Source organism: Carassius auratus, unplaced genomic scaffold (genome assembly GCF_003368295.1).
Source record: "Carassius auratus strain Wakin unplaced genomic scaffold, ASM336829v1 scaf_tig00037315, whole genome shotgun sequence".
NCBI classification, from domain to species: Eukaryota; Metazoa; Chordata; class Actinopteri; order Cypriniformes; family Cyprinidae; genus Carassius; species Carassius auratus.
In genome coordinates this window covers 3,444-25,991 of record NW_020526374.1, presented here as the reverse complement: position 1 = coordinate 25,991, position 22,548 = coordinate 3,444, and the positions used below count along the sequence as shown (strand labels likewise).

At 42.3% G+C, this 22,548-nt stretch overlaps 1 protein-coding gene and 1 pseudogene across 2 annotated transcripts; both read right to left on the bottom strand.

Annotated features, from left to right (window-relative positions):
* Positions 1-1,120: 1,120 nt before the first annotated feature.
* Positions 1,121-16,191, bottom strand: LOC113083115 (katanin p60 ATPase-containing subunit A-like 1). Of its 2 annotated transcripts, XM_026254376.1 has the most exons (11): positions 16,043-16,191; positions 14,234-14,506; positions 13,915-14,075; positions 7,097-7,259; positions 6,826-6,953; positions 5,815-5,920; positions 5,286-5,444; positions 4,361-4,487; positions 4,138-4,272; positions 3,065-3,191; positions 1,666-1,864 (listed from the first exon to the last, which is right to left on the bottom strand). In XM_026254376.1, the coding sequence occupies exons 2-11, from the start codon at positions 14,393-14,395 to the stop codon at positions 1,666-1,668; spliced, it is 1,467 nt and encodes a 488-aa protein (XP_026110161.1). In that variant the 5' UTR covers positions 14,396-14,506; positions 16,043-16,191. The 2 variants fall into 2 exon arrangements, with proteins under 2 accessions (XP_026110162.1, XP_026110161.1); XM_026254377.1 differs by lacking the exon at positions 16,043-16,191 and having other exon boundaries at positions 1,121-1,864; positions 14,234-14,395.
* Positions 16,192-17,931: 1,740 nt separating this feature from the next.
* LOC113083114 (high mobility group-T protein-like) lies at positions 17,932-21,272 on the bottom strand (annotated as a pseudogene).
* Positions 21,273-22,548: the final 1,276 nt, after the last annotated feature.

Sequence of the window (22,548 nt, the reverse complement as noted above, 5' to 3'; positions counted from 1 at the left end):
CAGTTTGTGACTTCTAATGCTGGCCAAAACTGGGTGAAGGAGAAAAAATAAAAAAAGAACAATAGACAATTTCATAACAATCAGGAAACTTCGCTTCGGGAAGACAACACATCATGACGGTCAGCGCATTAACTCTGATGTTGTCAGAAAACAATAAACTCCACACACCGCCCACGCTCACACAGCACGGTCCACAACAACAGAGTCATCCTCTTCCCCCCCGTCCTCCCTCCAGACGACTGAGTCACACACTTCTGCTGCTGTAGGACACAAGAACAAATTCACAAACTCATCGCCCATCATGGATCCAGATCTGGTATCTACTAAGCTGTCATAAAAACTGTAAATGCTTGAACATCAGATGTGTTTGATGGCAGAGTTCCAGTTGTAAAATGATTTTTTATTTGTGACATTTTGGACAATGATTCCAATTTGTAACTTGTAAATGTGTGGTAACATTTATCATTGTTCGGCAAATTTTTGCAGGTGAATTCTAGTCATTTCAATAGGAATCCATGCAATTGGAAAGTTCTTGTGAGAGAAGAGGGTTTCACTACACAAATTTCACAATGGTTTCACTCAGATTCGCCAGCAGAATCCTGCTTGGTAGAAAAGAGACTTGCAAGCTATGCTTCACTATTGACAATAGACAACAGTCCTTTTTAGTCTGTGAAATTATACAGAAATTTTGCTAATGTAAGAAGAAAAACAAGAAGGGTGGGACTTCATTTTATCCACTAAAAATTACTTGGTTAACAAAAAGTAGACGGAGTTCGAATTAATCTGTTGATATTATGCCAAAGCCTGCAGTCTTGATGACATCATCCGAAACAATTTTTTGTTTGTTTCAGAGCTAGACCAAGTTATTATATTTTGATGAAAGATTATGAAGATAATGTTTTTCTTTGGAACATCATGCACTGCTAAATCATATGCAAACTGTAAAAAAAAATTTTTTTATCTTTTTTTTTTATCTATTTGTATTTAGTATCATTATAAAATACAGTTTCTGTCTTTCCATTTCAGAATTTCATGTTTAAATCAATTCATTAATTGCAGTTTCTTGGATTATTATTTTTTTATTACTAGCAATATCTGACAAAAAAAAATACTAAGTAAATCCTAAAACAGTTTTTATTTTAAAAGAACATAAGTACATTTTGACATTAAATAGGTAGAGAACAAATGTTAATTTTATTAGAACTATCAAGTAAAACAAATAAAAGAACACAGCACATATGAATGTCTACACACTAGTAAACGTTAAAAAAACATCCAGCACAGCACCAGGATTATGCTGGTCTCCCTTGTCAAGTATCATTTTCACAGGCGTTTCAGTTTTGAAACTTAAGACAGGTCATTAGCAACACAAGTGATTTCCATCTGTTAGCAGAGAATGAAGTTAGAAACACTTGAAACTGATGCTAGGAACAAATAAATGTGGCTCAGTGTCATACACAATTGGTGGTGCATTTCTGACAAATGAGGGTGCAAATTTTTTAATCCAAACATGTCCAAATGCATCAGAACACTGGTTTGACTAGTTTTCTGTATCATCTTTGCATATTAAAATGTCTTGAAACATAAAACGGTGCCCTTTTCTCAAGTATTGGTCCACAATGTGTTCTCCCACATTGTCACTTATCTTGTAGCTGTCTTTTGTTTTTACACAGACCCAAACTCAGACATCCAGGACTCGTATTTCTCCAGGTCTGCAGCCGAGACGGATTTTGAGATCTTTTTGAGTGCAAGCTCAAAGTCCTCCATGGTGACTGGCATCTGCAGCTCATCTTTAGAGAGAGCACGGATCTCCTCCGGACTCAGACCCTGGATCCTCCGTCGCATCGCCATCATCGATGCATCTCTGAGAGCACAGATGCACAAAGTCAAACCAACACCATCAATTTATGTTTGGAGCATGAAGCTTCATTTAAAGGAATAGTACACACCGAAATCTGCTCACACTCAGGCCATCCAAAATGTAGATGAGTTTGTTTCTTCATTAAAACAGATTCTGAGAAATTTAGCATGGCATCATTTACTTACTAATGAATTCTGTGCAGTGAATGGGTGCCATCAGAATAAGAATCCAAACAGCTGCAAAAACAACATTATAAATCCACAATTAACCCACATGACTCACTTAATCATTTCATGTCTTCTGAACTGTTTTTAATAAACAAATCCATCATTAAACTGTTGCTTCTGGCAAAAATAGTCCACTATCAATCCAAGTCAATTCCCTGTTGTCCTCTCACATAAAAATCCAACAACATATTTGTTTCGAACTGTTTTGGCACCATTTGCTTATAACAATGTGGGATCTGTGCATATTTCTTTCATGATTCAGAATGATTTAAGATGACTTTCTCACTGGAGAAGGCAATATCATGGATGGAGGACGTATTTTATCTGGAAGCAGTGGTTTGTAGTTAAAACTGTTTCTAGGTATTTATTACAAACAATGTTTTTTTGCCTCACACTGTTATCTGATAGACTGGAGTCTTGTGGATCATTGTGATGTTTTTAATCAGCTGTTTGACGGCACCCATTCACTGCTGATGATCCATTGTTGAGCAAGTGATTTAATGCTAAATTTCTCCAAATGTGATCTGATGAATAAACAAACTCATCTACATCAGAAGATCAGGGTAAATTTTCAGCAATTTCCCATTTTTGAGTAAACCGAATCCAAGTGCAAGATGGTAAATACTTTCTCCTCTCCCTTATTATGCAAAAACAAAACATATAACCCCATACTAAATTGATTAATGGGACGAATAAGTCCACGAAACAACAAAATCTTGTTGCATGGTTCAAGATGGCTCTTCTCTTCAGGAATGTTCTGCAACAATGGAGGGGTGAAAAGAAAGGAAAAAATAAAGAAATAAAATAAAGGCAAGCACTGTTGAGCTTGAATATGTTCTTTTTGGCTGTGATTTTGGACTTTTTACACCGCATTACATTTTTAGCAAGAGTACAAAAATGACTTGATGCTTGAAACCTGTCACATCATGTTCAGTTAGGACAAGGTGTTATCTGTAATCCTGAAAACATACTGTACCTGCAGACGTTGGTGATGTCAGCTCCTGAATAACCCTCAATTTTCTCAGCGATGAGGGTCAGATCCACATCAGATGCCACTTCCACTTCCCTTAGGTTGATCTTTAAGAGTTCTGCCCGTCCTTGAGCTGTGGAGTCCAGTAATTGTTTGATGAAAAGTTGGTATTTTAGAATTTTTATCATCTGATCATTTTATAATTTTTTTTATCATCATAGTTTTAGTTTCACTTTAAATAAATTTGTTTAAGCTTGATGTTTAAAATAAATGTTGTTTATTTTGAATGCCACTAATTTTTTTTTTTTTCAATCCTTGTTCTTCTATGAAAACTATTAAATGTTATTTGTTGTGGAGTAAGGAGAACTAGAATAATAATTTTTATATAATGTTTGTAAAATGTAACATTATATTTCTTTTATTTGTAATTATTTACCTGGTATTTTACATTATTTCTGAATTTAATAACTTATTTGTTTTTTGTTTCTCTCCACAAAGCAGTTTTGAACCGATCCGACTCATGCGACTTATTTTCCAGGAAATATATTAAATATTTTTTTTTATTTAATTTAAATTTGATTATTTTATTTAAGTTATATTAAATAAGCAATGAAAACAAAACAAAACAAAAATGATAATTTTATTATAAAGTATTTGCAAATGCCTTTGTTATTTTGATTTTAATTATTCATATTTCAAAATGTGCTTATGTGTCAGGGAAAAAAATGGCACAATTAGAAACATCTTCATGTTCCTAGAAATAAACTTCCTTTTGTTTGTATTTACATGATTTACATTTTTAGGAGAAATGTGACCTTTTTAAAATGTGACATATTTTCACAATTTAAAATGCAAAAATCCAGGCCCTGTTACTATAACAAAGGAGTTGCATTAGACAATGAAAGCTCGTGAGCAATGACTAACTAACTGAACTACACAGCACAGTGTGAATGGAGAGAAATTAGTCAGGCTGGTTCATTTATGAGTGGGTGACATGTATGGAGAAATCCGAAGAGCCGTGACTGCCTGGAGAACGTTTTCCTGTTGATGGGCGCTTGTGCGTGAGGGTGTTAGATTACCAGTGGGTAGTGGAATGTAGATCCTCTTCTCCAGTCGTCTTCTTAGAGCCTCATCAATGTCCCAGGGGAAGTTAGTGGCAGCCAGGACCATTACCATTTTAGAGGGATCATCATTCTCTTGCGCACCTCCTACGCCTGATGCCATTACATGGGTGAGTGTTCAAATAAGGCTACATCATTCAATATAATATCATAACAGAGTCGCCTACTAGACAAAACTCACCATCCATCTGCACGAGTAATTCTGACTTCACTCGGCGACTGGCCTCATGTTCGTCTGAGGTGCCCCGCCTCCCACAAATAGAGTCAATCTCATCAATAAAAATAGTTGCAGGAGCATAAAAACGAGCCTGTTAAAGCAAAAAATAAATAAAAAATTAGAAGAAGAAGCGCAAACATCTGGTAAAGACAATATAGACTATAACATGACCAACTTTTTTAGTTTATTAAATATAATGTTAATTATTTTTAACTCCATCAGTCGGGATTTTTTTTTTTTTTTTTTTATGAAATAACTAACTAACTAGCCTTTTTTCTTATATAAATAAACAATGTGTCATTCAGTTGTGTCAGAGTTTTTTCTATTCACATTTCATATTTAATTTTTTTCTCTAACAAACAGGCAACCTAACTAACTGACAAAACATTTTCTCTAATAAAACATTGTAATGCCCATTTTTTTGGCTTTCCTGACGGCATAACTAACTAACTGGCTAACTAACTGACTGACTGACTACAGTTTCTACATAACTTGCTAACATTTTCCTAACAAAACACAGCATATTTCCATTTATGTAAAATCAACACTGACCTTTATGAGTACTTTTACATTTCATGAGGGCGTACGTGTTCTCTATTTGTTTCCTTTATCAAACAAACTCATTTTTTCCTCTAGAAAACACACAGCACATTTGCCCTTTAATTTAAAATCAAAATCTATTTTCGGTGGTATTTTGTTTGTTTTTATGAAGGCATATTGTTGTCTAACTGACTGACGAACTAAATAATATTTCCCTTATATAACACAGAGTGTCATCCAGCTGTGTAAATGTAACATTTTAAATATCTGGGACATTTTCGATGATTTGTGCCCTGAGGCCTAGTTAACTCCTGATCCTAAATCAATATCAAATGATATGTTGGCTCACCATTTCAAAGAGGAGCCGCACCAGTTTCTCAGACTCTCCCCTGTACTTTGAGGTCAGCGTGGAGGACGACACATTGAAAAATGTTGTGCCACATTCGGTCGCAACCGCTTTAGCCAACATGGTCTTCCCTGTGCCTGGAGGGCCCACCATCAGCACCCCCTGATAGTTTAAAAACAAGATGACTTCACATGGGCACACATTTAAAACACAAAGATGCAGCTGATGGTTTGAGATAAAAACACTTCAATAAAACAGATGGCGTGTGGAAAACAAACTGAAGGTGAAATATATTAGCCATACTCAATCTGTGACTAAAGATACAGCACCGCTTTGAAGAATGTGCTTTCTGTCCTACATAATTATCTAGTATAACTGCGCCCCCTGCTGGACTAAAAACCATGCTCACCAGAAATGGAAACAAATGGGCAAATAAATGTTGGCAAAAACTTAGTATTGACAGACTATGAATCCATATGCGCGTATGCTCAGATGTCAAACTCTGGCATCAGGTGTCATCTAACATATTAACCTTCCACGGGCGGCGGATCCCCTTGAAGAAGTCTGGCATCCACATAGGCAGGACCACTGCCTCTCTCAGCAGCTTTTTGGCATCTTCCAGATCTGCGATGTCATCCCTGCAGGAACAGTAACACGTGACAGCTTGCCTGAATCACCGTCCAGCACTGAATCACTAACTGCCACTGTGACTGACAGCTGTCGCTGACTCAACATGCTACTTATCTGTCTGGTCAAGTATGAAAACTAAACTTACTGCATCGCCATTTATTCAGCCAATTCCTAAGCCCAGAGGATTTTCACATTCTCAGGGCTGATTTGCATTTGCATTTGATTTTTATAGACAGAAAGATTACTAAAAAAAAAAAAAAAAAAAAAAAAAAAAAATTTGGATTTGAAATTAAAGTTCTAACTCATATTAGATGCTGAAAGCATAATCAAACTAGCTAATGAATAAATATGTGAGTAAAAGTGCACTGACACTCAGTACTTTAGTTATGAGTAGTTATTAGTTATTATTTGATCTCATTTTGAATTTGAGAGAAGCATGATAATTGTGCAGTTTACATTTTAATTGCAGTTTGTCATTCAAAAAGGGAAATGTAAGTGCATAAACCTCAAAATTAATATTCACCCATTATCAGTGGGCTCCTGTGTGAATGTTAATTGTACCAAAATTAAAGAGAAATATCTTCAGTTTTAAAATAGATTGTCACTGCATTAAAGCAAATCAAATGGGCCTATACATTTTTTTAAATAATGTATTAGGCTCATACTGTAAGGGACAGGAGCACAACAGACAATTAAATCGTTAATCACGATTATTGGTTTGACAATTAATCAACAGCACAAATTCATGATTGTGCCATGCCCAGTTTTTCACTCAACATCTAGAGTGCAAAGTAATGAAATATCACACATAATTCAATTTAATTATAGCAAATGAGCAACATAAGTGTATAAAACATTTATTTTGTATACTATGTTCTGCTAAGTCCTTACTAGCACTAAAATGGCACAATACCAGTGGATATTGGGATTCCGGGACACAATGTCCCTCTCCAGCGCATCCACCAGATCGCTGTCATAGCCTGCGCCATCAAACTTCCTCTGTTCCACATCAGCAGCACCCTCCTGGGCATTCTTCTTACTCTGAAAACACAGACAGGCAGGACACATTGCTGCAACATATGATAATAGGTACTTAGAAATCCTGAAACTAAATTAACCATAATTCCAATTCAGACTAAGATTCCTCAGTTTGTACATTCAGCCCAATAGTTTGAATAACTTACTTTTTCATCCTTAGGTTTATTTCCACGGCCGTCGCGGGTGTTGGGCCTCTCTGATTTCACGTTTGGCTGGCCTCTCCCCATGGGTCCACGATGCTGCATTCCAGGGGAGTCTTTTCTCTGGGGCTTTGATACAGTCATTGGCTTCTTCACCTGGACAGGTCCCCTATGACCAGACAGTGTGATATCACAGGGTTGATATCAGGGTTGATTTTTTTTATCAATTTAGTCAATATAATTTATAGATGTATATAATGTCTGTATAATACATTGGATGCAAGGAAGCATTCAATTGGTCAAAAGTTACAGCAAAGACACTTAAAAAATGTTTTAATCAAAGAATCCTGAAACAAATACACATACATAAACATATATATTGTGACGAGCACTCCCAGAGGAATCAGCGTCGCCCTGGAAACCAAACCAAAACACCTGCACGCCCTCGTCACTGGCTGATCGGTCACAGCTGCTCCCCATCAGCCAGCACAGTGAAAAGCAGCACATGTTGCACTGAGAAGAGGTTCTCAAGCAGAACGCAAAGCTGGACTAACCCCTCTCTCCTATCCCCACAGAAAGCAGCGAGTGACCGACAGCCCACACCCTTTGGAGCACGTCTGGACACCCACTTTCCCCTTGATTGGCACAGAGGAGCACGGAGAGCACACGGGGAGCACCAACCAGCGGAAAGCAGATCAGGACACTTCACCAGGCACCCTTCACTTTTCAATAAACCCACCCTCCGGGGCTTTTGATTTCACGTACCTCTTGTCGAGTGGTTCTTCACCCCGTGACAGTGGTGGAGAATGCGGGCAGAACAGTGAGGAATCACCGACAAGGTCACCGCCCCAACTCCTAATTTTTTTTTTGCTTTCTGTCAGCAGCACCACGGAAGGCGGCACGCGCGGCCCCGCGATGGAGGACGTCTTACAACGCCTCGCTGAGGTTAGCATCCGCCAGCAGCAAATAGCGGAACACCTCGCCACTCGCCTGGGCAGGACGGAGGATGAACTCGCCGCCGTCCGGGCGGCCGCGGCCCAGCGCGTTCCGCTACCTGAGCCTCGGGCACAAGCCACCCGTCTGTTGCCCAAGATGACGGCCGATGACGATGTGGAAGCCTTCCTTCAGGTCTTCGAAAACACTGCCCACCGAGAGGGATGGCCAGAGGACGAGTGGGCGCGTGCGCTGGCACCCCTACTCACCGGTGAAGCACAGAGGGCTTACTTCTCGCTCCCCCTGACGAGTGCCGACAGTTATGTCGAAGTGAAGCGAGAGATCCTGGCGAGGCTGGGCCTCTCCCCTGTAAGTGCCGCCCAGCAGTTCCACGAGTGGGAATACAAGCCCCGGGTGCCAGCCCGTGCCCAGGCAGCCGAACTCAGCCGCCTCGCCCAGCACTGGCTGTTGGCAGGAAACCCCACACCAACACAGGTAGCGGAACGAGTGGTGGTCGATCGCCTCCTGCGCGCACTACCTCGCGCCCACCGACAGGCCGTCGGCATGAGGGACCCACGTGACGTCCGGGAACTAGTGGAGGCGATCGAGCTGGCGGATGCCGTTCATCCCAGCGGGGCAGGGGACCGGCTGCCGCCATTCCCCCGGAGGGTGGTCCAGGAGCGACGCCCGCTCGAAGGCACCGCGCGACCCGTCAGCAGGCCGACAGTTCCCCCACCGCGAGATGAGCCCATGCCAAGTGCCGAACCACCGTCGCCTCCGCGAGCCTGGCTGGCAGGCTGCATCCTTCACCAACGGGTGCCGGCGGGAGCCCCCGAAGCAGATGTGAAGGTGGATGGAAGACGGTTCCGGGCCCTGCTGGACTCAGGCAGTGCGGTCACCCTCATCCAGGCGCGGCTGTGCGCCCCGCGAAGCGGCCGGAAAAACTTCCTACCGATTACCTGTGTGCACGGAGACACTCGTCAAGTACCGGCCCGTGAAATGGTCATTTCGTCCCCCCAAGGCACCTGGCCAGTGGAGGTAGGCCTAGTGAAGGACCTGCCGGTGGCCGTACTGCTTGGAAGGGATTGGCCCGGCTTCGAGAAGCTGCTGTCCGCCGCTACCCAGCCTGCCAGCCCCAAGGGGAACCGTCGAAGTCCGAGGCGGCCGCCTGGACCCCGCCGCCGACCGACCCTGCTCGTCTCCGACAGTGGGAGAGAAGGTGAGGCCCCCTCCCAATCTACTAATCTGTTTTATGATGTCTACCAACAGGCCGCTGGAGGGGGCTCTTTCGCCAAGGAACAGCGGGAGGACGACCGACTCAAGCACTGTTGGAGCCAGGTGCGAGTCGTGGATGGAGAGGACGTCCTCCCCCGGCCCCACCCTCTCCCACATTTTGTCGTAGAGAATGGCCTGCTGTATTGTGTCACCCAGCGCAGGGGGGAGGAGAAAAAGTTACTAGTTGTGCCTCGTGCCAAGACCGAGACCATTCTGGAGCTGGCCCATTCCCACCCCATGGCAGGACACCTCGCGGCAGCCAATACTGCCCAACGCATCCGCGACCGTTTCCATTGGCCGGGCCTGGACGCCGAGGTAAAGCGGTTCTGCCAGGCCTGCCCGACCTGTCAGGCCACGTCGCCCCGGACTCCTCCCCCCAGCCCGCTCATCCCGCTGCCTATCATCGAGGTGCCCTTCGAGCGGATTGGAATGGACATAGTGGGGCCGTTGCCGAAGTCTGCCCGAGGGCATGAGCACATCCTGGTCATCGTCGACTATGCCACCCGGTACCCAGAAGCAGTCCCCCTGCGGAAGGCCACCGCAAAGTCCATTGCCCAGGAGCTGTTTCTGCTGGCCAGCCGAGTCGGCCTCCCCTCAGAGATCCTGACTGACCAGGGAACCCCCTTTATGTCCCGGCTAATGGCTGACCTCTGCCGGCTGCTGCGGGTGAAGCAGTTGAGGACCACTGTTTATCACCCCCAGACTGATGGCCTCGTAGAGAGATTTAACCAGACCCTCAAGCAAATGCTCAGACGTGTGGCGGCAGAGGACAAGCGGGATTGGGACCTCATGATCCCCTACGTGCTCTTCGGGATCCGCGAAGTTCCCCAGGCCTCAACTGGCTTCACCCCCTTCGAGCTCCTGTTTGGCCGTCAACCCCGGGGCCTCTTGGACGTGGCCCGGGAAGCGTGGGAGCAGCAGCCGGCCCCGCATCGTACCGTCATCGAACATGTCCGGCAAATGAGGGAACGGATCGACCGAGTGATGCCGTTAGTCCGGGAACACCTCACCAGGGCCCAACAAGCGCAGCAACATCATTATGACTGGACAGCCCAGCCACGGGAGTTCCAACCGGGAGACCGCGTCATGGTCCTGGTCCCCAGCTCCGCCTGCAAATTTCTGGCCTCCTGGAAGGGGCCCTACTCGGTCGTCGAGAGGGTTGGACCGGTCACTTACCGCCTGAGACAGCCGGGACGACGGCAGGCGGAGCAACTCTACCACGTCAACCTCCTAAAGAAATGGGTGGGGACCCGGGACCAAGTAGCTGCCCTAAGCCTCACCGAGCCCGTGGTTGTGGATATCAACCCCCACCTTTCGGCTGCCCAGAAGACGGAGCTGCAGCACCTGGTCAGTCAGTTCCAGGATGTGTTCTCCTCTCAGCCCGGGCAGACCAACGTGCTTCAACACCATATCCGGATGCCCCCAGGAGTCGTCGTTAGGCAACGGCCCTACCGAGTCCCGGAGGCTCGTCGGCAGGCTATTGAGGAAGAGGTCCAACAGATGCTAAAGTTGGGGGTAATAGAACCATCCCGGAGTCCGTGGTCCAGCCCCATTGTGATGGTCCCAAAGCCGGATGGCACCCTCCGCTTTTGTAACGACTTCCGCCGCCTGAACGAAGTCTCCGAATTCGACGGGTACCCCATGCCTCGGGTGGACGAACTGCTGGACCGGCTAGGAAGGGCCCGGTATATCAGCACCCTAGACCTAACCAAGGGCTATTGGCAGGTACCGCTCTCCGAGGCCGCCAAGCCGAAAACCGCCTTCTCCACCCCCAGTGGCCACTGGCAGTACCGGACCCTTCCCTTCGGCCTACATGGGGCCCCCGCGACGTTCCAGCGGATGATGGACATCCTCCTGCGGCCTCACCAAGCTTACGCGGCCGCCTACCTGGATGACGTCGTGGTCCACTCCGAGGCGTGGGACGAACATCTGGATCGTCTGCGGGGGGTGCTCTCGGAGCTCCGGCGGGCTGGACTTACCGCCAACCCCCGAAAATGCCACCTAGCCCTCTCTGAGGCCAAGTACCTGGGCTATCAAGTCGGCCGAGGACTCATCCGGCCGCAAGACAAGAAAGTTGAGGCCATCCACGCCGCACCAAGACCGGAGACAAAGACCCAGGTACGAGCCTTCTTGGGGTTGGCGGGTTATTATCGTTGTTTTATCCCCAACTTCTCCTCTTTAGCCGCCCCCCTGACAGACCTGACCAGGAAGGGGCAGCCGGAGAAAGTATGCTGGACCCCGTCGGCGGAAGAAGCCTTCTCCCAGGTGAAAGCAGCACTCACGTCCTCGCCGGTACTCCGCGCCCCGGACTTTAGCTGCCCCTTCCTGCTGCAGACGGATGCTTCCGACACAGGACTAGGAGCGGTCCTCTCCCAAATTCAGGAAGGTGAGGAGCATCCGATCATCTACATCAGCAGGAAGCTGTCCCCCGCCGAGAGGAAATACGCCGCTGTGGAGAAGGAAGCCCTGGCCATCAGGTGGGCAGTCCTGGAGCTCCGGTACTACCTCCTGGGCCGCAAGTTCACCCTGGTAACCGACCACGCACCCCTACAGTGGATGGCCCGCGCCAAGGACACCAACGCCAGGGTGACTCGCTGGTTCCTAGCGCTCCAGGACTTCCACTTCGAAGTCCGCCATCGAGCTGGGGCCGCCAACGCGAACGCCGATGGCCTCTCCCGGATCTGGACAGCTTATGCAGGTCTGTCAGGGGTCATTCCCCACCCTCCCCTAATCTCACCCCTACTTTCTACATGTCTTCGCAGGACCAGAACGACGCTTAGGGGGGGGGGATGTGACGAGCACTCCCAGAGGAATCAGCGTCGCCCTGGAAACCAAACCAAAACACCTGCACGCCCTCGTCACCGGCTGATCGGTCACAGCTGCTCCCCATCAGCCAGCACAGTGAAAAGCAGCACATGTTGCACTGAGAAGAGGTTCTCAAGCAGAACGCAAAGCTGGACTAACCCCTCTCTCCTATCCCCACAGAAAGCAGCGAGTGACCGACAGCCCACACCCTTTGGAGCACGTCTGGACACCCACTTTCCCCTTGATTGGCACAGAGGAGCACGGAGAGCACACGGGGAGCACCAACCAGCGGAAAGCAGATCAGGACACTTCACCAGGCACCCTTCACTTTTCAATAAACCCACCCTCCGGGGCTTTTGATTTCACGTACCTCTTGTCGAGTGGTTCTTCACCCCGTGACAATATATATACTGCCAGCGTACAATCAGGTGTAGTTAATCACTTCTCAATGGCACATAAAGCCATTTGACTCTCAATTTTGATTAGCTCAGCATGAAAAGAGCTTTCCTGGAGAATTTCAGTCAGTGGTAGTTCAACTGAAGCAAACAATCAACTACAGGTGTAAAGGCACTTTCAAAAGATCTACGGGATAAAGTTATGGACAGGAACAAATCAGGAGATGGATACAAAAAAAATCAAAGGCTTTATCAATGCCTAGAAGCACAGTGTAGTCTATTAATAAGAAGTGGGAGGTATTTGGTACAACACAGAGCCTCCCTGGATCAGGACGTCTCTCCAAACTGGATGAAAGAGCCAGGAGGACACTGCTCAGAGAGGTTACCAAGAGGACTATAACAACTCTGAAGCAGTCACAGGAATTTATGACAAAGAGTGGGCATTGTGTGCATATGACAACAATAACACAAATTCTCCAAATATGTGGCTTGTATGAGAGGACTACAAGAAAAAAGCCACTCCTCAAGAAAGACCACATGCAGACACGTTGGCTTTGCAAAAAACACAACGTGAAGATTTTTTGAGGCAGATGAGACTAAAATTGAATTATTTGGCCTCAACACCAAACGATATGTCTGGTGGAAATCCAACACAGCTCAACATCCAAATAACTGCATTCCTCCAGTAAAGCATGGAGGTGCTAATGTCCTGTTATGGGGTGTTTCTCTGCAGCAGGGACAGGCGCACTAGTCAGGATAGAAGAAAAAATGGATGGGACAAAATACTGTCAAATTCTTGAGGCAAATCTGCTGCCTTCTGCCAGAAAGTTGTCAAAGGGAAGGTTTACCTAGCGACAGGACAATGAGTCAAAGAACACAGCAAAATTGAGCACACAGTGGTTGAAGGAGAAAAAGGTGATTATCCTTGGATGGCCTATAGACAGAGCCCAGACTTAAACCTCATTGAAAATCTGTGGAATGACTTGAAGACTGCAGTCCACAAACGCTAATCACCAAACTGAACTGAACTTGAAGCAGTTCTGCAAAGAAGAGTGGGCAAATATTGCAAAGCTAGTAGAGACAGAGGCATATCCCAACAGACTAAAGGTTAAAATGAAAGCCAAAAGCAGTTTAACAAATTACTGACAAAAGGAGGTGATCCTTTTTCCAATTCTCTGAGTCTGTTTTTTTTTTTTTTCTCTGACATGTTGGTATTGTTCTTTTACTTGGATGTTACAAGTTACATGGAGTAAATACAATTGGATAAAACACAAACTATGTCCGTCTTCACTTCAGGCAGCAAAGCTAATTCCATTTTGTGCTTTATGACAATGTGAACACCACAGTGACAGCGTGAAGTAAGGAGATGTGTGACAGAACTCCTCAGGGCTTTAGGTAATCAGCTGCCTATTCTACCTGTGCTCAGCTGGGGTAGGGGGCGGCCACACATCGGGGTCCCTTGGGCTCTCTTCAGGCAGAGGGTTGGGGAAATCCACAGGTTTTTCCACCTTGAAACTCTCTAGGGTGTTTACAAGGCTTTTCACCTGCTCATATTCCTCTGCCAGTTCCTGCCGAACCTGGGCTCAGAGAAGGAAGAAAGCATAATTGGTTTGAGTCCTTCAGATTACATATATTGTACCAATACCACAGTATGTATTGGCTAATACCTATACAAGCAACAGCACTATAAATAAATACATATCAGATTAAATCATACAGTATACAAGCGCCTTACTTGTTGCCATTTGACTTTCAGGGCAGGATCTCTGAGGGACTGATAGTGCTTGTGGATCTGTTGTAGAACACCTTGATAGTACACCATAGATGAGTCATAATTCCCAAGAAGTGCATATTCTCTTCCTTTCTTAGCATTGTCGCAAATCTCAGTCAGATTCATGGTGAGAAAGATATTCAAACCAAACGTTACTTCAGTGCTCCAATGTGACCTTAGTTCACAGCTTCATCAGAAATGCTGGTTTGACGTGCGGGTGATTGAAAACCATGAGTCCTAAACATGTCAAAGAACAGAGAGATGATGGTGAGCTAAATCAAACTTTTATAGAGATTCTGACAAGAAGAGTGATGAACCTTCTGGCAAACCATCTAGAGCTGCATTAAAATGTCTCTGCACATTTCCAGATTTCTTCTACAATTTTGTTGAAAATATGTTGCAAAATACAACACAGGAACTATTTAAAGAGCTATTATCTCAGAAGTCCCCTTCTGTTTCAGAACACTTTTTGTCCAACAAAAAGCTCCAGGGAACATGTACAGCAAAACCTTCAGATAGAATGTTTATTTGGGGATGTAAGAATGAGAAATATTTATAACATTAAAAACAACTTCCTTATAGTGTAGTGTAGTACTATTCTGTGCAGACCTCTTGTAGAATATGTGAACATTTCTATTTAAAATTTATACAGAGATTTAAATATTAATTGTTTTTAATAGTAGTTTGGTGTATAACTTTTTTTCTTTTTTACTGATATTAAATAATATTAAAGATGGTAAGAGTGTATGCAAGTTGAAAGTGTGTGTATGGGCACATTAATGCAAGCTGCACTCATACATACAAATATGCCATATTCAATCTGATGGGGAGCAGATAAAAAGGGGCAAAACAAAATATGCCTTTTCTTAAAATTGTATTGTAAATTTAAAAAAAAAATGAAAAAATCATTAAGAGACCATAAATACATAAATGATGGTGCGTTACCTTTACATGTCCAATAGTTTATTATTATACAAATTTTAAATTAAAGGTTGGAATGTTCACAAATTTAATTAAAGGTTGCATTCATAGGTTTTTGCCCATCAGGACTTTTTTCCTGTCCACTGTAGAAAATTTGGGCCAAATCAAAAATTATGGTCATTTTAAATGCACGAACTTTATATTAAATAACTAAAACACTCCGATCTTATCAGGTAAATTTTACTGATTGAATCACTCTGAGTGTGGTTTCACTGATAACAATAACAATGATAGGATAGAATTTCTCTACGGATTAGGATACTAAACTTTGGTTTATCAACCTTTGCCCTGAGCACAGAGTGGCTGTAAAAATAAGACCGTTCCGTTTTTCGGACACTTAACATGAAGCACATAATAAATACATTTCAGGACGGATGTAATTCGTCTTTTCTTTAAACAAAAACGAACTAACCTGAAAAAACACTATTAAAAATAGCATAGAATCAATTTTCTCTATAAAATCAAGCCGTGTTGTATGTAAAAAAAAAATAAAAGAAAGAAAAGCACAACAGTCACCGCACCTGCTTATTAAGTTACATGGGATTTGTAGTTTTTTCTCCGTTTGCCTTTAAGTCCAGACAAATACTGCTCGCTACAATAAGGAACTACATTACCCATAAGGAAACAGTGCAATACACTTAAGATTTAGGCCAACGATAACAAAAAGGATTTGCAAGGAATCAAAATATGAAGTCCACTTGTTAGTTTATAAATCTTACAAAAGACATGTGATATGATAGATGTGTTCTGCATTTAATTCTACGTTTCCATGGAAATAGGTAGATGTCTTACCTTTGAGCGAGGCACTTTTACGTTCGACTGGTCCACAGTCCGTTACCCCCTGATGTTGCCATGGCCGCGAAAAGACGCTGACTGATGAATGAACGCAACGTGTTGTGGGAGGAGTCGGGATAACAGCTCGAAAACTGACCGGGGCTAGTTGTCACACGGGTATTATCCATAGACATCCTATATGATGTCTATGGTATTATCTATCTACGATAAGGTAACTTTAAGGTTAATTTTTCTTTGGTTAATTACATACATGTTTTATTATGTTATCGTCTTTGTAGTCAAGACTATACAGAAAAATAAGTATCGATAAATATTCACTGTAATAACAATTGTGATAACTAGCCCCAGCTTCCTATATGATGACATAGCAGTTCAAAGAACGAACAATTCACGAGGATGAAAGAGGCTTTTTATATATATACTGTTTAGTGGTCTGCATCGTTGGCCTTTATCATTAGACAGAATGATATGTTCTTTTCTGTTTGTATTAAATATTTCTTTACTTCAGAATACAGTTCCAAACAAATACTACTCAGACCTATGTGCCCTCTACAGGCTTGTGTTCTGCAAGTGAACGTCGCTTGATTGTGCCATCCCAAAGAAGCACAAAGTCACTTTTACGGACTTTTAAATTAAATGTTCCCGCCTGGTGGAATGACCTCCCCAACTCAATCCGAGCAGATGAGTCCTTAGCCATCTTCAAGAATCGGCTTAAAACACATCTCTTCCATCTTTATTTGACCCTATAACTTTAGCACTCACTATTCTAATTCTATTCTTTAAAAAAAAAATCTAACTACCTTTATAATCTTTTTGTATTTTCTTTTCATTTATTATGCAATTGTGTGTGTGTGTGTGTGTGTGTGTGTGTGTGTGTGTAAAGACCTCTAACACTAGCTTGCTCTATTCTGTTTTTATTCTATCTGTTTTCTTTTTATTTATTATGTTATTTAAAAGCTCATGCTACGTGTACTGTGTTAACCTAACTGAGACTTGTTATAGCACTTATATATCAATGCTCTTTTTGTTGTTTTTGATTGCTTCCAATGTCTTCATTTGTAAGTCGCTTTGGATAAAAGTGTCTGCTAAATGAATAAATGTAAATGTAATGTAAAATAAAATCAATCCGCAGTAGCAGAAGGACGGCAGTATATTAAGCAGTGAAGATACTCAGAGCTAAAAAAAAAAAATAAGGGCATGAACATCATGGCATGGTCGGAGAGATGCTGATCTATAATCTGATTGAAGTGTCATGGCCTTTATAAATGACAGTTCCACAAAATGACCATGCGATGGCGCAGTATACCGCTGTAATATATGCAGTTTAACCACATGAACAGAAGGAGGCTCGGATTAATCGAGACTTTCATCTGATGATACAATCATGTGTTCTTTTTAAGCCTGTGTTTATCACGAAAAACAAGGCGACCTCGAAACTGGCTCTCTGGTTAGTGTACTGAAACCATACATTCAAATCTCCTGACCAAATGAAATGCTGATGACTTTGAAAATAAATCAGTATAGGCATATAAAGATAATTGAGCCTGAAATCAAATTGACTCATAAAAATAGTTTTAAATTAGTAATAAGTTTTTTTTTATGTTGGTATATTAAATGCTTCTGTTGATGTATTTACACTAAATAATGTACCTGTGATCTTAGACATGGACAAGAGTAGACATGACAAACCCACAGATACTTCCAGTCACCTGCAGTATTAGAAAAAGCAGAGTTAAATACAAAAACTACTTATCTAATAGCGAATACAAACTAATTTCAGATCAATTCACTTACATTTAAATTCAATCCAACAAGATGCAGAGAAATTAATCCAGAATTAATCTAATGCTATGAAGAAAAGTGAAAGATACAAAAATCTTTATTAAAAAAAAAGTTTATTTATGTCAGAAGCATACAGAACAAAACAATTACTTTTTTAAATCATTTCTGCAATTACAGTGGTATTCAAAATACAGTAAAATAACTTTGATACGGCGATTTACTAATGATGATAATATTTGATCTGAAAAAAAAAAAGTAAACAAAACAAAAGTACATTGAGATATGAACTACAACCTCACATGAAACTAGGTTGTACGCTGCACACATCTAAAACTCCACTGACCTCAAGACAATTTTACAACCCCACCTTTTCTTTTTTTACTGTACCAGGCGAGGATAGTGGTGTTGGAACCATCTTTAAGGAATTAAACTAAGAACTAAATTAAGGGTTGGGGCATTCGGACGAACACAGATGACACCTCTGTAGTGTTAACTATACAAAAAAGAAAAAAAAAGAAACTGTACAGTTTAAAAACAAAGCATATACACAGCCTTATTGTTATTTTTGTTTTGTTTTTTTGCCTTTTCAGGTTTTTTATTTATTTATTTTACCCATTTTATGGCATCAGTAAAGTATACAAGGGGGTTAAATGCTTTATAGACAACAAAGCTAAGCTCTAAATGTTATTTATCTACTCGTCATCCTCTTCTTCATCGTCGTCATCCTCGTCCTCATCTTCATCATCGTCGTCGTCATCATCATTAAACCTTGACCGGCTTAGAAGGGGCTTTGGCTGCACCTCCTACCACTTTGCCTTTAGAACGATAGGCAGCAATGTCCTAAAAGGAAATGAGATTCATTTTTTCAGCAAGGAATCTTCTTATGAATATTCAGATCATTTATCAGTTGCTATTTTGGTTGATTATTTGTGGCATCGTTTCTCACCTTCTCATACTTCTCCTTAAGCTTGGCTGCCTTCTTCTCAAATGGCTGCTTATCCTCAGCTGATGTTTTGTTCCACATCTCACCCAGTCTCTTGGCCACATCTCCAATAGACAGACCAGGGGTCTCTTCTTTCACCTTGGATCGGAACTCGGAGCAGAAAATGAAGAAGGCGGACCTTTGTTGGAACAGGGGATGTGAAAAAAAAATTATAAACTTTACATCCTTCACAAATGCCGAAGCATCTTAATGAACAAGTGAGATGCTTACGGGGGTCTCTTGGGAGCATTAGGGTCCTTAAACCTCTTTTTCTTCTCGCCTTTGGGTGGAATGTAGTTCTTCATCTCCCTCTCGTAACGGACCTTGTCTTGTTTGGCCATGTCTTCAAACTTCCCCTTTTCTTTGCCTGACATAGTCTGAGAAAGGGAAGAAGAAGAAAAAAAAATTGTTTTCCCATTGTTGGGAAAAGAGGGGAAGGTCATTAACACAATGTAAATGAAAGGTGTGACTGACCTTCCATCGCTCGGAGCACTTTTTGGAAAACTCAGAGAAGTTGACCGTCGCCTCAGGGTGTTTCTTCTTATGCTCCTCTCTGCAGGTCTGGACAAAGTATGCGTAAGACGACATTTTGCCTCTTGGTTTTGTTGGATCCTTCCCCATCTTTGCCTAAATATCCTGAAATTGTATAAAAGAAAATCCATAATTTAATCAAGTATTAAATTCTACTTGCCAAATGTACCATTTAAATTTGTTGCTTTTACTATTTTTTTTACTCTACTAACAAAATTGTTATTTTGGAATTATCAAAGCTATATTTTAAATAATTATTTACTCTAATATTTAGTACGTTATTTGCAAAGGCGCGCATTTGCATGTAGTTTTTCTGTGCGACGAATTTGACGTTTTATAATGTAAACATGTCACGACAAAATGAGTTTCCATAATAGTGCAATTGAAAATAAAACGTCTTATGAAACATTAAAAAGTTTTTTTAAATACTAAAACTTTCCCAAAGTGTATTTTTTCAAAGTTAAAAATGGTTAAAAATGAAGAAATAAGTTGGTTAATTAAAGTTCTTTTATGTGCCAAAGTATGCGCGACATCGCAAAACTCGTAAAATTTCTTAATAATCGACTCCACTTTCGCCGTGTTCCCCGTTGAAAAGAGCCCGTTTCTCTCTATGTACCGTTCAGATAGCAATGGCGCACACTCTTGTCTCTCTGAAGGAAAGGAGGTCAACAACGACGGCAATATTTCTTCTTCCATTTTGTGAGAAAGCCTTCTTCATGAAAGAAAGTCCCCCTAAAATGTCTCCACCCGCCTTCCTGCTCGCTTTTGGACACGACAAACAAACGGCGCGGGTCGATTTTCCTGACCGAAATTGTTTCCTTCGCAAAAAGCCCTGTGCATTCGCCTGGTGTATAGTAATACATTGGGTCTGTGCAGTGCAGAGTTTGCTGTGGGCTCGCAATGGCCGCTTGTCTTCATGCAATAACACTGAGAATATGGCTCCTTCTCTTTGTGTCAGCGCTCAGCCATTACACTGCTTTGCAATAAGGGGGAGCCGCGCGACTGCATTACCTACCTCACTTCAACTCTCAATTTAATACCCTTCTCACGCACGGAAAAATGTCAAAATACGCGGGTTGGAACGACGAAAGATAGAATTTTTATTTTCCGCCTCGAAAAACGCGTACTTTGAACTCGACGGGGTAGAAAACACGATTTGAAAAAGTTGAAGCGAACTGCGCCTGTCTATGGCTCTGTGGCTTTGCCTTGTTTCCTATGCGAGTACAGTCAGCCATTACAGTAAAGCGCAGCTCCTGAGGTAATTTTTTTTCGCCCGTATCTCTGTCATTTCAATATCACCAAGCGTATAAATCCATACACATAACAACGGCGTTGTGCTTTGATTTTTTCGTTAGTCAGTTTTTTTTCTTTCTTATCATTTCTCATAGTTCTTCTGACAGACATCCCTTGTAAAGCGCTGCAATGGCTACTCGCTGGCAACTATCGCCGTCCGTAAACCTTGTTTGTACGCAATTCTGTCACCTAGTTATCCGCTTAATGTTACATTTCGAAATAGGCTGAATAAATGTATTTTTTCAAATGTTCTGTATTTCAGCCCCTCGAATAAAACCGACTATTTTTCGTGTAATTTCAAGGCGTAACGTTACATCAAAACAAATTAAATTAAAAATCTAAGGTTATTCTCATTTTCATTCTGAGGGGATAATACCCTCATTTTTAACGTTTCACAAAAATCCCCCCGCCAATAAAATTGCTCTTTTACAAGCTAAATTTAAATACCGTATGGTTTCCTGACCTTTTCTCGCAATTTTTGTACTTACCCTAGACTTTGAAATGTCTACAAGCTGACACTTAACCGCTGTCTTGTCTGGATAGTGAATGTACTGCAATGGCTGTATGTGGATGTAATAGCTCTACGCAGTACTCTGCTCTCTCAACCCTCTAGCATTACTCTCAATAGGGCTTCCATTCCATTGGCTGCCGCCACGGCGAACACTCCTCCGATTGGCTGAGCGCTTTCCATTGTCCTTATAACAGCCGGGCTGCGATTGGCTGCCTTTAGTGAAACGTCACGAGTGTTTTAAATGGCGGGTTAATACAAAATACTGAGTGAATGTGTGTGTTTCTCGTCTCAGCTTAAAGCAAAGGCTGTGTGTACTGTGTTGGCTGTGGTAGTACGGTGTTCTATGTGTTCCACGCGCAGTGCTAAATGGATGAGTTAATGTGGAGTGTCGGTGTTGCTGTGAGGTGCAAAACGCTGAAATGCAAGAGTAGTGGGACCGACTGACGTCCCTCTTACTACAAACACTATATGAATATCCCAGTCAGATTTTAACCAAAATATGCGATTATGAGTCATATTTATTAAAGTGTTTCAATCGGTGAGATTCGTTTTTGAGTATCAAATGTTGATTAATTATAAAGTTTCGAGATGATTCAATGACACAACGTCAAAGATGTTTTCTACAAGATGTTAGTTAGTCCTATTGACTAATTAAAAGGCAGGACCCCGAGACAACGGTAAAGGTTTTTGTATTCAGGGTGTTAAATTAATACTCAAAACATTGATCTCGATAACAACATTTTGATCAGCCCGACCACTAATTAAATTTCATAATTACAATAGTAATTTTAGCAGATAAAATAGAGATAGTGTTGAGTGGAATTTAAGAACCATGGTTCCCAATTATTCTTTTTTTCTTCTTTTTTTGTTGCGCTTGATATCTATCTATCTATCTATCTATCTATCTATCTATCTATCTATCTATCTATCTATCTATCTATCTATCTATCTATCTATCATATGAATACTAAAAACGCAGCAACACCGGTTATTGTTGCTCTGAAAAAAGGCAGCACTATCTTAACACATGCATTTCTATTTAGGCCACAAGTAGAAATCAAATTATTTCCATACATAAACACACGCAAAAGCCGGAGCCTATGCATGTTAATGACTAAATCTTAAAAAAAAAAAAAAAAAAGTAAAATCGTATTGTGTGGGACGGGGGCTACAGATAAACTGCCGAGGAAGCCTTATGGGAAATGTATGCCTATATAGCCTATTATTGTTTCATAAGAGAGGCGCGCCGCCGCTCGAGCACACGCTCACAGACGCGCTATATGCTGCTCTGAGCACATACAGACTCTTACTGACACTTGCGTATTAAAAAGCTATTATTGATTAGATATGCTTATATGGCCATGTATATATTTTTTATCTATGTTTATACATTTTTCATAGGTA

What these genes read in the sequence shown, in the direction of transcription:
- LOC113083115 (XM_026254376.1), bottom strand. Translation starts at nt 14,395, where the DNA reads ATGAATCTGACTGAGATTTGCGACAATGCTAAGAAAGGAAGAGAATAT. An exon ending in CCTACCCCAGCTGAGCACAG is followed by an intron (nt 7,260 to 13,914) that starts GTAGAATAGGCA and finishes GTCTGGTCATAG; the next exon opens with GGGACCTGTCCAGGTGAAGA. An exon ending in ATTACTCGTGCAGATGGATG is followed by an intron (nt 4,273 to 4,360) that starts GTGAGTTTTGTC and finishes TAATGGCATCAG; the next exon opens with GCGTAGGAGGTGCGCAAGAG.